Below are 18,445 nucleotides of genomic sequence, written 5' to 3' on the forward strand. Positions count from 1 at the left end.
TTTCAGAGATAAAAACATATATTCGTAGAAAAGAAAGACAGTTTGTCGTGCAAAATTAGCGGCTGTCCCGGTTAAAACAAATATCCAGTTGATCGAACAAATTACCGCGTTTATGCAACGATAAATTTTACCGGCGCTGTTGGATTAATAATCGCAATCATTGAGTCGATTAAATATTTACTATGTTAATTGTGTAATTTGTTTGATCAACTAGATATTTACTTTTGAACGAGGTTTGTTTATTGAAACGTCAATTTCGTCCTTTCACGCAATCGTTCTCCTCAGAGAACCGAAACGAACACTTGGCATTTCTATATCAGAATTTTGAAATTAGCAAATATCCCTGGCAATTTATGGAAATCCACAAAAGGCTACATTCAACTTTATTATACAGATTTTGTGAAGTAGAAAATGTGATTTTTGCTTCCCCATGTCCTTTAATTCAAGCAATTTCCGAGAAAAATAACATAATTTCATGCAGCTACATTTTTAACAACAATAATAATAAAATTATATCATTTTTGTTGAAAATTAATGGAAAAGAAAATTACTCTCGAGATATATTTTACGTTTATAAGTTATTCTTTCGATTGCCATCTTAATTTCTATATTTGGTGGTCACTATCGATATATAAAAGTGCATTTAAGATGCGATTTGAATTGTAAATCCGAGTTTAACTAATAATTACATTTTCGCGCACATTTATTATATCATCCATGCTATTGCCGCAAAATTCTCGTGTTACCCGAAACGCAAATTTATATCCGCGCAACTTACCGTGCCGGGACGTGCGCGGTCGAAATATATCAAGTACGCAATTAACGGAGATGTTTTAATGTTGCTAAAAGCCGAGCGGTCTGTTCACGGAATCGGGAGATACGTTTTCAAGAAAACGCATTGCCATTCGTCGCGCAATTACACGTTTGGTATTACGGTCACATTTCATATAATAATAAAAGATAATAATATGGATGTGCAATCGTGTCGTAAAATAAAATCGCAGTGTTTTTATACTACAATACAATTATGCTATTACACTTGATTTTATTTTCTTAAACTTGATTTTATTTTCGCCGAGGGTCGTATATAACAAATTATTTTATCAAACTCAAGAGTTATCATTTGCCTTTGCTATGTAATAAAACGTTGAAATCTAAATCTACTCGAGTTACAAATTGTGGATTCAAATTGCGTTATCAACGAACGATATAAGCAAAAATGCTAAATCTGTCGTTTGCGACGACGACGATGCAGCGATGCGGCAGCACAAAAAACCGACTCGCTGGAGATAAAGCAACTGAAGATTAAAAGCGAGCGCGATTATCGCTTATAAACTCAAACTTCTCTAGTTGTAGATCCTAAACACTTGATTTTAAGATACAAAACGATAAAATAAAATAAATCTCCGATTACATATGTAGGAAAGATATTGGCATAATATTAAGATTTTAGATTATTACGTAATTAATATTATTTGCGCTTTATTTATTTTATTTTGTACAACTCGATTCGAGTTCCTACTTATATATTGTTTAATTTAATTCAACTCCAGCAAAAACTCTCCGTTTTCCTTTCCAACGATTTCGTAAATAAATTTCGAAAGACACATATGTAACCCGACTGATTTAGAAATGCGGCCCTGCACAAAGAGACTCTCGAAACGTGCCAGACAACAGACTATCGAATCTCGACGACGCTCCTCTGTCGGGCGATAAATCGAGAGACTCGCGCGACGCGATAAAGAAGGTCACGAGTGAGAAGATTCCGTACACGGTGGGTTCGTGAGTTCAGCCAGTCCAGCCGCAAGCAAGGGAGTAACCAGGAGTAATTAAGGGTTACATGACGACCGAGGGTCGACGATATTGGACAGGGGCGGGAATGTAAATCGAACTACGCAAGAAATACCACGCACCTTCCGAAGCGGATCGGCGGATATATAAATCGAAGCGACACGTCGTGCACACGGTACGTCCGTCCTCCGTTATTTTTCCTCGTGATCTCTTCCGGTTATCGTGCAACTTTCCGTTTACGCTATCGCAGAAAGGCAAGTTAATCGTGCAATCGATTGCAATAAGATAATATAGATAGGAGTTCAAATTAAGTTACGATTAAGAGAGCGATACCTAGCTTTTGATTATTGGTTGCTTTTCCGAGTAATTCGATAAAAACATAATTTTATTTATTTAATTATTTTCATTATTTTCTTACATTTGTTTATATTGAACGATTTCACAATTATTGACCGAAATCTAGATGTTTATTATATTTCTTAATATTCGTAGCTGAGAAAATTCCCGGTGATTCTAAACCCAAATTAAATTAGTTCTTCCTTTTACGAGATGAATAACTTGAGATTTATTAACTATTTCTGTGACATAGAGTGCAAGAAAAAATTTGAATTCGTCTGTAGCTCATACATTAAGAAAATTAGAAATTAAGAAGAAAGGTTTGTCTAATTTCAAAGATTAATTCATAACGCGACAGCCATTATTAAATGACCGTAAGAAATAACGAGTACGAGATCTTTCAAGATCGACATTATCGAGAATTTTCGTTTATTCGCGTGAAGGGAAATCGCCCGCCCGCGCAGTGCGAGCATATCGCGGAAGCAACACGCCACCCCAATCGGTTTCTTCATTGTGTTTGCGGAAACTCACTTGAATATTAACCAATCGGGCGAGGGATCCGAGGATTATCCTGTGTTTCCATTTCCTGAGTTGAATCCTGATCGGTTGGTTACTATACTACCTTGCCGCTTAGAAACGAATTAATCCTTTCGTGATTAACGGAAAGCATACGTTCTTTTGTAATTGCACGGTAGATATCTTTTTTTATGTTGCACAACCTTTTTGCTGTTTATTAACAGCCAACAATTAACGGTATGTAAGTAAAGGAATATTTTTACACTAATATATAATTTTTTATAAATTGAAATTGAAACTTTCTCACGATTGAAGCACACGCTAGTAATAAAAAAAGCTGATTTCTCGAAACGTGAAGATATATGCACGCTTAAAATTAATTTATTTTAATTGACTATCGTTGCAGTAGATTTTACTGGTGAAGTATATTTTGCTTCTTGTACGCTTTTCGTCAAGAAAGAAACTTTCCTTATCTCATCGGTCTTTCCGCTTGCACTATACATCTGACTTCTGAGTGTTTTTGCTCTTATCTTATCGGATTATAAACGGGAGTATATTGTTAACTCGCGGGGAAACACCACATGCATTCGTGGGTATTCAGATATTTCATTCTCTGTTGATAATGAAGCTATCAAACTTTAAATAGGGAAATGTTTAAAAATAAAATGTTAGTTTTAAAAAATATCGTGCAATACATATCCATATGCTTAAATATAATTATTTTTTGTTCTTTATAAATTCGTAATTATAAATCCTTATATAAACTCCTTATAAATCCTTATAAATTCCTTGTAAAATCCTTATAAATTCCTTATAAATTCGTAATTTTATCGCAATATTTATTGATCGTATTGTATTTTTATATTATTATTGTGGCTATATTATTTCCTTTCTGTAGATCCTTGACTCTTTCTTCACGTAATCATTATACAGAAAAAAAGAATACTCTTGATTTGCAAATATATTTAGTTTTAACGTGAAAATCTTGAAATGAAATTATATTGCGTTAAACGAAAAAAACTTGTTGAATAAAGTTCATCTTATTTAGTTCAACCAAGAAAAAAAGTTGAAATTTTTGTATAAGATTTTTTTTTAGAACACGAGAGATAAAAGCAAGCATAATAATCTCAAGAAAAGTTTTTTTTTTTTAATTGGCGAAATAGTAAAATAAGTTTTCTAGAGCCCTTCTGAAATAAAATAACGTGCAGGATAACCATATGAAAGCTAAATTTTAATGAAAAAAAGAAATGCGAAAGAAATCTGTAAAAGCTGGAATGGAACAATAAAATATGTGAAGGTCACACGTGGATAAACTCCCCCAGGTTTCCGAAGATAAAAACCGTGACGATTAACGAAGCAACTCACCATGAAACTCGCCGACAGGTAATCCAGAAAACAAAGATTATTCGACATTCGCATGAGAGAGAAAGAGAGAGAGAGAGAGACCACTCCTACTCGGCCACGAATGTGGTCCAAAGATCTGGCCAAATAACCAAGTTCTTTATTATTATCCTCTCGGAGAGGATAACAAAGATATGAAAGACACATAAGGCAACGCAATCCTCAAGTGCGTGCCATTTTTTCCTTCAGTCTGCTTCTATCTTTTTTTTTCCACGTTTGATGTTTCTCTCGTTCGTCTGGCTAATACGTATGATCCCCAGGTTACTTCTCAACAGAGAGTATTAATGCGTGGGGGTCTGTGTGTAGCTTAGCGGTAAAAGTAGTCATCCGGAAAGCGAAAGAGGTCTCGGATCCAATTCCCGGTCCAGTCACGTTATTAGGGATTAAGCTTTCCTTACCGAAATATAAAAGGCCTACGGAGAACGTTCATCAAATGATGTGAAATTGATCTTTCTAATTGAGTTTTGGCCATTCATCCGATGATTCACAATTTGTGTCTTAGAATGTTCGCAAATGATATCTATTACAACCTTTGAAAGAATCTAGTCTTCGGGATTTTAATAACCCTTCGTAGTCACACTTTTATAGAATACCGCGGTAGTCCACTGGGTCGTATTGACCCAGTCGATTTTTAATGGTTACCGGGTTCAAATAATTCTGGAACATACCTTGAACATTCTAGAATATAAAACAACTGCGGTTTTGTGAGAAATCAAATGGCAACATGTTGAAAAAAAATCGTGAACGAGTACATGATTAACGGTCTCTACCTGCAGAGGATACTTCAAACTCTCGTAGATGGCGGACCAAGCCCCATTTTAAGCTAGGCATTTAGCTGATATTTAGCTCCAAATGAGTGTGGGTCATATTGACCCAAGTGTGATTACGAAGGGTTAATGTAACATGGTGCATGATATTTCTTTGTCGAAAAATTGAAATAATCTTTTTTTAATAGATATATATATATATATATAAATGTATAAATAATTCTTGAACGTTATCGTTGTAAAAAGGATTAAGGCCCCGCACAATGAAAAATATAAGGAACAAGGAACAGATATTAGCGATTAGGACTAAGAAATCGGAAATAAAACACACGATGCACAGTGAAAAACACAGGCAATAGATTTTTAACCTATCGGAAGCCGTGTATCAATGCTACACCAGCTTTATTCCTGATTCCTTAGTTTTAATCGCTAATATCTGTTCCTTGTCCTTTATATTTTTCATTGTGCGGGGGCCCTTACGGAAATATAACGGAATATAAAATGCAAAATTTCATTCTTTAGCTGATTTAGATGGGCTTTAACAAAATTTTGACTCAAGATACATAGTTACTATACTGTTTAATGTTATAGTTACCACTGTTGAGAATACTTTCGCCGATCTATACGGAAAAAATCTCGCTTCCAAAGAAGCCAGTTTTCAATAGGAAATATCGCACACTGTGCTCGTGCTTACTGTCGAATACCTCGTACACGTAATTGAAATTCGCGAAAAATGCAGTTCCGCAACTATTGCAACGACGATATGCACGTTTCTCCGATAAGAGCACGCGCTGTTTCGCGTCTCCTTCGCGAAAGACTATCGCGACCAGACACGTTTCGCTGGTCGATTTTTATCGGCTCTCCGTACTTCGCAAACTGGATCGACCATGTTAATCGACCGTCCTAGACGTGATGTAACATAGTACACTTTCTCCGCAGCCCGGTGTGGTAGTTTCGGCGACGCCCATCTAATGTAGTTTATACACGTTCAATAATCATGCTACAATTATCTGCAACCGACTATTCCAATGATGTAAAACTATAATACACTACATATGTGCGAAGAAAAAATATAGATATAATAACTTAAACGTGTTGAAAAAAAGGTTCCCCGTTTATAATAAAAAAAAAACATGGTTATACATAGAGTATAATAAAAATATATTAAATATATAAAGTTGTGTTATGCATATCATATTATGCATTTATAATATTTTATATTAATATAATATTACATGTATTATATTTATTTCATACAATATACTAGGCATATATCACCCAATAAATAGTGTAATTAATTTGATATCTCATATTTTTGGATATATAAGTACAAGATCGCGATACAATGCAACGATTCATTAGTTTTTTTGTTATAATTTTATTTTTTATATATAAATATATATATTTCTTTTTATAACCCCTTTTAATTAGGCCATATTTTTAATTTTTGCTCCAACTTTCAAGTACATAAATTAAATTTTTATTTAAGAAGATTAGTATGTAAAATATTTTATGACTAACAAGTCGCGGCGTTTTACTTATTTTTTTATGAATTTGGAATCAATTATTTCTTAGCGAAATATTATCGAGAAGAACTATTCGCAATTTTTAACATTGAGTACATATTTTTATAATCTTCACGAATTACAAACTGATGAGATTAAATCAAGCTAGAGACTAAACCAACTGTATTATAATTTGTTTGTATCTTTGAACTTTAATCTCCGAAAAGCCTTTCATCTTCAATTGTAAATAACTTAAAAATTACGGTTACGTCGTCGAGATACTCCACATTGGCCGAAGGATTCGTAATAGATGCAAGACACTCAATACTGTGCAATCGCAGCAGAAAATAGTTTCTGCGATGAATACGCGAACAAAAAAGGAATAGCGATATCGCGAGTCAAAAGAAATGCTTCGCAGCAAAATTGAACGTTATATACGCGCGCATGGATTCTTATTGCATGCTCGTGATATTTATAGAGTATATACAGATGAATACCCTGGGTTGCAGAAAAGAAACTCGCTCGATGAGCGATTGTCATGCGGCTTTCTTATGTCACTTGTAATTGCCGAGATAAAGAATATAGATAAGAATTAATACGCGCCCACATCTAACGACCTAGATTGCAAACTCGTCATCGCGTCGCACAAACAGAAACACATTTTCGGATGTGTATTACTTGTAACGATAGTGTTTGCAAACATGGTAAAGCAGTACAAACAGTATAATTTGAAAAAGTTTAACTGTTATGTGTTAATTTTAGAACACGATGGAATTCTGCATATCTTTTTATTGATACCGTCGCGTAGAAATTATAAAACTCAAATCTCTTTCGAATAGTTGTATGATTCGATGTTATAATTCGTGATCTCTATGATCTCTTTTTAATCGTGTTGTATGATTCGAGTCGTTATAATTCGTTGATGCTGTAATTATTGGTATTCAAGAGGGTTGAACAGAGGATGTATTGAAAATTTGACGATAACAAAATCTGATAATGAGGTGAGATAATCTTATAATAATTATAATCCATGTATAATTCAATAATCTTACAAAATTAATTAATTATAAAATTAATCTAATACTAATGTTACACATATAACTTTATTGACAGTAGTGTATTATTCAAATACACTAACTGCTTCTATTAATGAAATTGATTTCACGAGTAAATATTTTAATGGCATTGCATATTAATTGGCATTATCGCGTGTATGCGCGACATAATAATATTATCGTAGATTAACGTTAAACAAGTGATTAATTTACTTATTCTCTTAATTAATGTATCGGCATTAACTTCGATTTGCATATTTTCTTAACAGCCGCGTTAATATCTTAGTTATAGGATCACTGTAAATTTCTTTCCTCCAGATTTTTTTTAATTACTTTAAAATCAATCTTTTCTTAATGAGAATTTCTTTAGAGATAGCTGAAATCCATCTTTTCTTACAACTTTCCAACTCGCTGTTTTAAATATCTATAGACATATATAACTAGTTTCGCAATCAAAATTTTACTATAGTAGTAAGTTTAGTAAAAATAAATTTTGTTATCTACTTTTATTCTAAAGATTAGAATAGAATTTTTTGCTAAAATTACAGCTGTCTCAACGTTTTTTAAAAGAAAATTTAACTTCAAAGATAAACATTTTATATTGCTCTCTCTTCTTGCTTCCGAGATCAATTTATTTTTCAATTATTTTCGATATATAATGTCTATAGATAATGTCTACAATAACATTTCAACATTTTGCTTCGAAATAACTTTTATCTTATTAAAAAAAAGTCCATCCATATAAAATCACTTACATCTTAATTTATATTATTTATCTACTCTATATCTTTTAATACGATATCTGAACGACTTTCCGAGTAAAACGCGTTATACGCACAACAGCACTTTTTTATCGTCCGCATAAAATGCATCTCCAAGCCTGAAAAAGTGGTCAAAATTCGAAAAATAGCATGGAAGAGTATACTACACTATTGTAATATGCAGCTCTTACAGCTTTTTCCGAAGTTTCATGATACATGCATAATTACCGTTCATGTATCAACTATTTGAATGTTTAAAATACAGTTTTTGTATAATAGATTCTATTTGAAAAGAAAATTGAATTTTGTTATGATATATTCAAGAATAAAATATCTGTTATTTTTTTTATCGTAAGAAAAAGCTGTGAGAAAAGCATATTAAGGTTATTCTACATAGAAGTCGTAGTGGTGAGTTGTAAGAAATTGACCAATCACAGATTGAATATTTTCCTCAACTTCGAATGTGATTGGTCAATTTCTTACAACTCACGACTACGACTTCTATGTAGAATAACCTTTACAATACTCTTCCGTGCTATTTTCCGAATCGAATTTAGGCTTGCCATCCCATAGTGCGTTATCCGTATCCCGTTACAAGGAATCGATCGATCACGCCGCATCTCACGCGCTAATCGGTGCGATGATCGGCGGCCGTTTAACAGAGATCTCCATTCACGAGACGGTAATCCGATATCCGATGTTGCGTTCCGCGCGGCGCGGCTCGTTGGATCCGGCGCGCACCGGCCGAATCGGCCGCACAGTGCCGGGACATGTGACCCCGCGGGATCCAGCGAGCACGCGCACTGCGCGACGCACGCACGGCACACGCTCCCCGCCGCGCCGCTCTGGGGCACGTGGCCCGTGTGCCGCCCGCCCGCAATCGTTCAGTATCATTCGCGCGACCCGATAAGTGACTCAAGCGACTCGCTCACGCGTGCTTCCGTAGATCGCGACGAGACAAGGCGAAGGCCGGAAGGACTGAAGGACTGAAGGACTGAAGGAAAGGTGCAAGACAATTAAGACAGATCGGTGAGTCTTCGAGCGGGGTGGAGGGGGATCTTTAAAGATGTTTAATTTACGAAGGGAGAAAAGAAAGGGAGAAGGAGAGCGTGGGCGCGTTTAATTTGTCGCTACATACACGGAAGCCGATCCGCGCTATCTCGCTCGCGCGATGACCACGTGCGCTCGGAATGCGCGAGTCGCGGCTAACGGTATTCCGCGACGCGGCGAGAAACGCAGCTCTCAGCAGCTCCGAGGAATAGCGACGGTCGATTACGCGTTAGAGACAGCGACAGGAGGAGTGGGCACGCGCTATCGGAGATAAATCGTGCCTGATTTCCCGTCTCTTCTTAGTTCTGAACGCCTAGAGAAAGACCAACACGAGGCTGATCGTTAATCGCGGTAATCAAGGTAATCCGGCAGGAATGTCGTTGACTTTCGAGAGCGGATAGATAAACAGCTTTGTTGTTATTCTTAAAAAAATAAAGATAAAATCTACATTGGATACGTATCGATTCGGCGAACGACGTTTCAATCGCGTCGGTGCCAGACGATACTCCGTAATCCGGCAATTTCTTATTTGAAAGGGGGAAAAGGTGTCGGATTCTTCTTACGACATTGTTGCATACCATTGGAAGAAAGTTCGCGATCGTTTAATTGGCAACATATGGTCCGCGATATCCGAACGGCGGACTTTCCGGAGTAAAACGCGCCACGCAAAAGCGGCACTTTTTTTTTATCGTTCGCATAAAATGCATCTCGGAGAGTGATTAGATATCCCACGGCTGGATCGCCAGATCGTCCTGCTCGGTCGCGGAAAAAAGAAGAAATGCGCGACAGCATCGCCGATGCGCAAACAAGCGTATCGAGTTTCAGTTTTCAGTCGGTTCGATAAATTATATACGTGCGTGAGACTTTTAGTTGTACCTAAGTGAATTTTCGCGACACGCGGACAGGATTCCGTGTCTTATTTACATCGATTTAACCTCTGCGTCTTTGCCGTGGATCAGCAATAATGGTAACTGTGTATAGTGCGTGTGTATCGGAAGGTCTAATAGGATAAACACAAACGTTCGACTTCGGCTTGTTTTCTCGACCTTCGTATTTGATCGACGACTTTGTAAACTATCGGAGCAGGGCTCTTATTTTACGAGAATATGGGATAGACTTTATAAATTATTTGCTCGAGATCCGCACGCGGATTTTAAAAGTCGAATAAAAATCCATAAATTGTTTGCGCTTCGGAAATCTAATTTGTGACAAATGTCGGATTGTTGGCGCCTTGATAATTCGATTTAAAAAAAAGATCTTTTATCAACATTTTTACATACAAATTTGTACACAACTCTGATTTACGGGTCAAAAGTGGAGCGATTCCGGCTACAGCTGACGCCCCGTTGAAATTCATCTCGTTTATCTATTTAAATGTAACTGAAACGTTCTGGGAGCGCGTAAATGGGTTTCGGTCCCAGTGGTTGAAATGTTCTCTGATACACGGACGCGTTTCCATTGCATTCTCGTTATCAGTTGTCCGCTGCAGGAGAACGGGTCTCTTTAGCGGCGGAATATCTGCACCGCGTGCGTGTGCGCGCGTACCGTCTTTTGTCAGCATCGCAAGAGGGACGTCGTCGCACGTGGCCGCGCGTGGTGAGGCAACCGTCGATTGTCATTCGCGTCGCGACTACGTGAATAGGCGGCGTCTTGTCTCTTCTCGTCTCATCGCTCGGCGCCTCTTCGCACCGCGCTCGCCTCGCGCTTTCGTTTTTCCGCGTTGCACAATCCGGCATTATCCGCAAACGGATTCGCCGCGTTGCGAATCAGCCAAATCAGCGTCCGCAGTCTTTTAATCGTGCGGCGTGCCCACGCCTTTCGCGTGTCGTGTTCCGCATCGTCGGTGCACGTTATCCACATATCGCAGCCGCCGGGATCGTCTGAACCTGAACGAGGGAGAAGAGCGGCGAGCGTTACGCAAATCTGGGTAGGAAAATATCTCTCATTTCTCTTTTCTTTTCGCTTCCGTAAATGTCCGTAATGCATCACAAATGTAATCAATCGCGTGTGCAGAAAGAGAGAGAGAAAGTAAGTATTCCAGAACTATCGCCATTAAACTACTCTCGTTATTACACGCACTTCTTTTCCTCTCCTCCTTTTCCTTCGTAATCCGTGCCTGTTTCAATGTAACCATAAAAGCGCATTAAAAAAAAATTCTTTTCAATGACGATTTATTTTTTATTCGATCGAAAAAATAATCCTCGACGAGAGTTTCATTGGATTCCAAATCGACTCGGAATTAGCAAGGTTTTAGCGATATCCGCTTATAACTTAGAAAGCTGCCGATTCTTCTGAATTTGTATTGAGGAGAGAATCGATCGAACCGAAAAATTCGTAAACGATAACATCGGTAATGATTTTAACATGTGCATCGCGTGTTTCATTATTGTTTATCATATTAATCGTACCGGGCGGAAATTGTATTTATAATTTTTACAGATAATTAACCAATGACTAATTTTCATGATAATAAATCCACGTATATTGATGATGTCATTTCTGGAAGTTTCTACGTGGAGATCGTTGGAGATGTAAATGGGGACAAGTACATACGTTCGATTATGCTTTGTTCAATATTATAAATTTCATCATAAACGCTTTTATAAATATTTAACTATAAATACCTTGTTTCGTCATCGACGAACGAAATAAAAATCGACATGAAAATGACGTAATTATTTTGTAAAATAATTTCTTAAGATTCTTCTTCACAAATCAAGATTTAAAATTGTCTTTGGAATTTCATTTGGAAAGTGTAAGTTCATGTAAATAGAAATAATTCAGCTACATAAAAACGGACATTTGGCGGAGCGTGAGGCAAAGTGTTTCGTGCACTTTCCTTTGCTCTCTCAATTAATTCCAATTTCACACGTCATGTAACGGAATACGTGGGAATTTGCGGAACACGATGCGACGTGTGTTTTGATGGACGCGAGCCAAGGCATAGACGGAGATATTTGTATCGTTATAACGCGTTCGATGGCAAATTCGAACGTCACGATATTATTTCTCGTCAATTAGGCAGTGTTTATATTTTCGCAGATGTTGCTGCGCGAGCCTCAAGGCCGACCGTGACAAAGGCTGTGTTAGCTATCGATCACACGCTCAAGTGAAATCTACCTTCGAGGAAGTTATCTTGAAAAAATTTAAATCCACCGAGTAACGTCCGACCAAATTTACCGAATTACCGTTTACTGAAACGATAAACTACTAATTTCCACCTCTAATGTAAAATTAATATACGCGCATGAAATAATCATTACAATACGACACGGTAGTGGAACAATAATTTCACAGTAAATAGCTCCTCTAATCTTTCCTCAATAAAAGATACTTTTTTTTCTCACGTGACTTTTTATCAGGCATTGATAATCTGAAAAGAACATTATATCTTTTCGTATCTGTAAAAGATCATTTTTGCTCCCCGCGCGTTTATCTGTATGATTTCTCCGGATTAATCGACATCGTCGAGAATCACGGAGGAGTCTTCTTGCCCTTGGGGGCTCCCGGGAGACGCAAAGACGGAAACGCCTGGTGAAAGAGGCAATCAGAGCCAAGGTGGAATATACGCGGACGTTTGCACTTTTCAGGAAAGCGACTCCGTGAACGATGGTATCCTCGACAGTGACGGAAGCGAGCCCGGTGAAAAAATCGTGCGGCGCAATGGGCATTGCGCCGGGGGATTATCGCCTGGTCGGCTGGGACATGGACACCACCGGCAAGAAGGTCATCGACGAGATCTGCCAAATAGCTGGCTACACCCCCAACTCCACTTATTCGCAGTACGTGATGCCGTATAAGGACCTCAATCCGACCGCCATCAAGCGCCACAGTATGAAGGTCGTGACCAATGGCAAATTCCGCGTGCTCAGGAACAGCAAGACCAACGAGGTACGGCGGCAAGGTCGCGATACCAAATATTTCGTTATTCGTTGCTCCGCGATTTGCCCTTCCCGCACGAGGGATAGAGAATTCACGCCTGAAAACGCTGATTTTAATATTTTAAAAATTGAAAGACAATTTTTCTCACGTTTCAAGTTATGTGTAAATTGTCACAGTTCTTAAATAATCTTGAGCATTTTATAATAAATTGCAAATATGGGAGAAATTGTTTCTAATTTTTTATAGATAGTGCGTATAAAAGAAAAAATATATATATGTACATATTTCTTCTTCAAGATAATAGAGTTTTGTTAAATGCTGAATCAAACATAGATATCTTCTTTCCTGTATACAGGAAATATATATATAATTATTATATTAATTAATATTGTATATCTACATATATAATATAAAATATTTGTTCTCGTAGGTAATCAAATCCAAAAGTGAAGTGTCGGCACTTACGGATTTCCTGACCTGGTTGGAGACCGTGAAGGAAAACGCCGCGGACGGTGTAATTTTGGTTTATCACGAGCCTCGCAAAGTCATTCCCGCGATGCTGCTCGAGTCGCTGAAGAAGTACGATCTGGTCGATCGATTCAAACAGACGGTCAAGGGATTCGCTAACGGATTCAACATCGCCGAGGCTAAGTGCGCGAACACGGTGCACATCTATTCCCTACGTACTCTGTCGCGCACGTTGTTGAAGAAGGTGAGAAAAATATAAGCTAAATGTACCAATGCCTGGGACACGTACCTGTGTCTGGACATTTTTATTATTTTAGTCTTTAAATAAGTTATAAACGCGAATTAAAATCAAAGAATCAAAGATGAAAATATTTTTCTTGTATTATATTTTTATCTTTGATTTTAATTTGCGTTATACTTATTTAAAAACTAAAATGATAAAGGTGTCCCGGCATTGGTACATTTACCTTGCATATTGATCACAAACTTTAACGGGATTTAATAAAACAAAATGAATAATTCTTAATTTTTTTCAATTCTAAGATAGAAAATGTAATCCCGAATTAATACTCATTTTTGAGAGAACGCGAGAATAAATGATTTCTATATAAAATTCAAATTTAATAAACGTTTGCGAAAATCGATAGCTTGATTTATGTAGTGTTATAAATGTTTTGTAAAAAGATAAATAGCAGAGCGATACATAATTTTTCCATGATAAATATTTTGGATTATATTTGTAGGAAGCGAATCTGGGCAATGCGCAACACAGAGCATCGCTGGCGTTACAAATAGCACAATACCTGTGCTCGATCGACGGTGACAAGACCGAAGATGCGAGCGCGAACGGAGATGAGAATGAGAAAGAGAAAACCAGCGATGAAAAACCAATGAAAAGAGCAGTCGAGGTTATTCGAGAATTCGCGCAACCTGTTGACGTCGAGGAGCAGGAACACAACGGTACGTACGTTATTTAATGTGCAATGACTCGCGTAATTTCGTAACGCTTATCGTAACGTTTTTTTTTTTATAGGAATAATCTTAGTTTTTTATCATCAATGATAAAAATTAATAAAAAAAGAATCCAACAGCAATACAATGTATCATTAATAAAGCATATTTGTACTTAGTCTTCGACGAAACGCTAATTATGCTTCAGAAAAATTCATTAGATTAAAAAATGATGTAGAAATTTGTTAGATAAAAGAATGATTTAGAACGCTTTAATGTTTTTACATTATCATTATTAATCTGACATTTTATTTCGTTTTCCTTCGCACAAGTTTTATAAATAATTTTAAACTTTACCATGTTTGGCGTGAACTTGAAGGCTAAGTTAGCAAGAAGGTATAAGCAAGCACCGAGATGAAATGCCAACGCAATGTATAACTTTTGTTATAGAGTTGAAGATGATATTCGAACGGCAGAACAACTTGCGGCCCATATTCAGCGCCCTGTTCCGTATGAACAGACGCGAACGTCAACACGCCAGTCCCCTGCGGCGACTGTTAGCTGAAGCCGGGATCGTGTACTCGGAGCTACAGGTGAGTGTGTTTATGCACGATTAATTGAGTACTAATAATCAGACCCGTTTATTCCACACGATATCAAACAAGACGCTTCTCGATTTCGGTTTAAACCGTTTAATTTGTTGTGTCAAGACGTCATCCGGAAATGAAGTGACAATCAGTTTAGGATTTTCGAATTGCCAGAAACGTTCGAATTTGCGTCACGTTCTTTCAAGACTCGATTCACGATCGAACGATCTTTTTATCGACCATTTGTGCGTTTCAGGACGCGTGGACCAACGCGAAGAAGGACGGACTGGAGCATCTAATGAAGGAGAAACTCCCAACGGTTGAGGAGAAAAAGATGGAGGATCTGATGATTATTCTCGAGCGTCACTTCGACCCGGAGAAGAAGCCGAAGAGCAAGACGCCGGAGAAGAAGGGTCTCAAGACGAAGAACGAGAAAAAGATAAGTGACGATAAAGAGAATAACAACAAGAGTGACTCCGGCCACGAGAGCCCCGATAGCCCCGACACAACGACGTCCGGGTCCCCGGTGAAGATGAACGGCAACAACGATGTCGAAGTTAAGCCAGAGGCGTGCGCTTTGACGCAGGAGTGTGCCGAACAAGTTTAACGATGCCCGACACATTTCGACCTCTCTTTTACGCGCCGCAAAGCCGGGAGTACTTTTCGCGGCTGTCTCCGCGCCGTCAGACTGTCGCCCGTTTTACCAGCCTCGGCCGAACGGGCGATCGTGGATTCTTTTTTTTTTTCGTTGTTGCCATAACGATCGCGGATGACGAAAAATAAAATTGTATTAAGTAACGCGAGTGACGAACGTAGATTTAGCGTGTCGAATACAGCTCGCGTTTAGCTCGGACTCTGCAGTAAAAGCGTGCTGTATGCTTGTTAGAATTGTCGCTAAATTCACGCTCCTCAACCGGAAAGAGCTGCGAAGGGATTGCCCCCCGTTTCTCCTTTTTCTTTTTGCGGTAATTTTCTAGGGTAGACGTATTAGAATAAGGTTTACGATTCGTCCAACGGGCGATGTTTGTTATGCGTGATCAAGAGACGAGTGTTATTTGTTACAGTATTGCGATCTTTCCTTTTCTTTTTTTTTCTTTCATTTTCTTTATTATTAATTTTTTTTTAATTTTTGTTCGCACTGGTACGCCGGCATGATTAAGAAAAAAAGACAGACAGGTTTCCTGCGAGACACGCCGTCGAATTTAGCACAAAATGTACAAATAACACGTTAAGCGACGTTTAGTTTGTTAACGCGCAGAGATATTTAATATTTCGTAATTTTATACTCGTTTGTTTTCTCTCTCCTCCGCCCCCTTGTTTCTGTCTCTCCTTTTTTTTTCTTTTATTTATCCCCGAGGATTTTCGTACGCTCGCTACCTTGGCGAGAGCGTCCGTTTAATAGACTGCTCTTAAGTGTGAAAGGCATAGGAAATATCGCGGACCCGCGCAGTTCCCGCACAGTTTCACGACATGTGTACAGTAGCGTGCACGATATTTTCTACTTTTTACCGTTTAAGCCACGCGCGAGCCGCATTAGTGTGGTAAATAGTATTAGAGAGATATATTTTTGTATCAAAACGATATAAATTTCGTTTCTGCTGTGAGATCTCATTGTATGAACATTGATTAATAAAGATTCGAGTTTAGTTGTAACGTTTATGTATTTACGTTCATCGGCTCTCGGTTTGCGCCCGCCCAGACCGACCGTGCGATATATAAATACAGTACTTTCGCTAAATTAAACCTCGATATCCATATTTCGTGCCTCAGCCTCAGCGGTGAACCTGACCGTTTGGGGTTTTCGGGTTTTATTTATTTTATATGAAAAAAAATCATGCAAATTCCGTCCCTTCGTGACATATTGCATATATATCTATTGCTTCTGGTTAAAAATCAAACAGCTGCGTTTAGCGTTAAATATGGAACGTGTGCAAACACACCTGGACGTGAATAAATGATAAATGAGACGTTTCAATAATTTCTTTCAATTGGACCGTAACGCAGACGCGGTTTAAAACGATCAATGATTAATTAGCATTAAAAATCGGCGAACCTCGCGTGATAAATCTCGGCTGTGAAGAGATGGATTTTCGGATCGGTCGAGGAGTCCGCACGGCGGAAGATTACACCTCGTGCTACCTGTGCACAATGTCGGACGTGATTTATATTTCTGAGCGGAGCACGCGGCGCTTATTAATTGCCGACGAGCGCGCGTCATGGCGCGTGAATCGCGTTGGGGCGTTCGGCAAATACGCGCCGGAGTTAAACGCGGTTCGGTAATAAGTTCTTTAATAAGCAAAAAAGTCGCCGGGATTTCAACGGGACTTAGCCGCGGGTGTGGGAGAAAAAACGGGGAGGGAAATGGAAAGCGGCGCGGCGGTGGTCGCGTGCGCGCGTTTTTTCCGCGTACCTCGCGGCGGGACCTTCCGCGTTTCTCTCCTCATCCCCCTCGCGGCTCGATCCCTCGGGAGAGAAAGCGGAAATGAATTAAATATGTGTGCGGACCGTTGCGCGCATCCGCCACGCGGATTTTTCCATGCTGTATGGCAAAACGCCCCGAGGCGTGAACGGCGGCAAAGCTCTTCGCCGAGGAGAATTCCAGAAGCGATCTTTTTCCCGGTAAACGTACGCGCGCGCGATTCTTCCGCGGTCCTTCTTGAGGGAACGACGGGGATCAGATCTGATCCGCGCGCGAGCGCGACGCGCTCGGCTAGAAAATTGAGTTTTTCCACGTGCGCCGATTAGACGGGGTACCGTTCTGTAACTTTGCGCAGCTTTCCTCCTCCCCCCACCCCTCTCCGATATTGTGGAATACGTGTAACTGCGCGGTTGGAAAAAAAAAGAACAGATCCCTCGTGTGTACAGGAAGCCCGATTTTAATTCCGGTGTTCAATTGAAGTGTCTACACGTCGATACCTCTGCGTACAAACAGATTTTACGTGACGACGTAAAGATTGAATAATAATTACTGCGGTGCGGAAAACCGATTCTCTTTGAATTATCAAAGATGTACCACAAATTACTTTTTTAAAAAAGAAATTGGGTGTTTTTTTATTTTTATTTAGGAGACCATTAAAAATTTAAGTTGAAATTACAATCTAGAATAAAAATGGGTGGCTCCATAAATCAGGACGCGATATCTAAATTTTGCAGAAGGAAACAGACATATTTATGTGCATATAATGCTTTTAGATAATGTGTTTTCTAGTTAAAAATAATATATATTTCCACGCGTGCGCGCGTTTTGAAAATAGTTTGCCTGGATAAAGGATGAAGAAAAACTTACATATATATTTCAAATTACCCTTGGTATTTTCGGTACAGACATTACTTTTTTAGATGAAAGATTTTTAGATAATTTGTATAACGTTTTTT

The 18,445-nt window shown here is 38.5% G+C and overlaps 1 protein-coding gene across 4 annotated transcripts; it reads left to right on the forward strand.

The window, feature by feature from the left end:
* The first annotated feature begins 1,869 nt into the window (after positions 1-1,869).
* Positions 1,870-16,729, forward strand: LOC112457318 (maternal protein exuperantia). 4 transcript variants are annotated; one of them, XM_025020292.1, is made up of 6 exons: positions 1,870-1,966; positions 12,773-13,073; positions 13,495-13,776; positions 14,276-14,492; positions 14,934-15,076; positions 15,327-16,729. In XM_025020292.1, the coding sequence occupies exons 2-6, from the start codon at positions 12,792-12,794 to the stop codon at positions 15,675-15,677; spliced, it is 1,275 nt and encodes a 424-aa protein (XP_024876060.1). In that variant the 5' UTR covers positions 1,870-1,966; positions 12,773-12,791; the 3' UTR covers positions 15,678-16,729. The 4 variants fall into 4 exon arrangements, with proteins under 4 accessions (XP_024876060.1, XP_024876057.1, XP_024876059.1 ...); XM_025020289.1 differs by lacking the exon at positions 1,870-1,966 and adding an exon at positions 9,004-9,161; XM_025020291.1 differs by lacking the exon at positions 1,870-1,966 and adding an exon at positions 9,435-9,542.
* Positions 16,730-18,445: the final 1,716 nt, after the last annotated feature.

This window comes from Temnothorax curvispinosus, unplaced genomic scaffold, assembly GCF_003070985.1.
Source record: "Temnothorax curvispinosus isolate PA1 unplaced genomic scaffold, ASM307098v1 QBEX01007734.1, whole genome shotgun sequence".
NCBI classification, from domain to species: Eukaryota; Metazoa; Arthropoda; class Insecta; order Hymenoptera; family Formicidae; genus Temnothorax; species Temnothorax curvispinosus.

What these genes read in the sequence shown, in the direction of transcription:
- LOC112457318 (XM_025020292.1), top strand. Translation starts at nt 12,792, where the DNA reads ATGGTATCCTCGACAGTGACGGAAGCGAGCCCGGTGAAAAAATCGTGC. An exon ending in GGAACAGCAAGACCAACGAG is followed by an intron (nt 13,074 to 13,494) that starts GTACGGCGGCAA and finishes TTGTTCTCGTAG; the next exon opens with GTAATCAAATCCAAAAGTGA. An exon ending in TCGTGTACTCGGAGCTACAG is followed by an intron (nt 15,077 to 15,326) that starts GTGAGTGTGTTT and finishes TGTGCGTTTCAG; the next exon opens with GACGCGTGGACCAACGCGAA.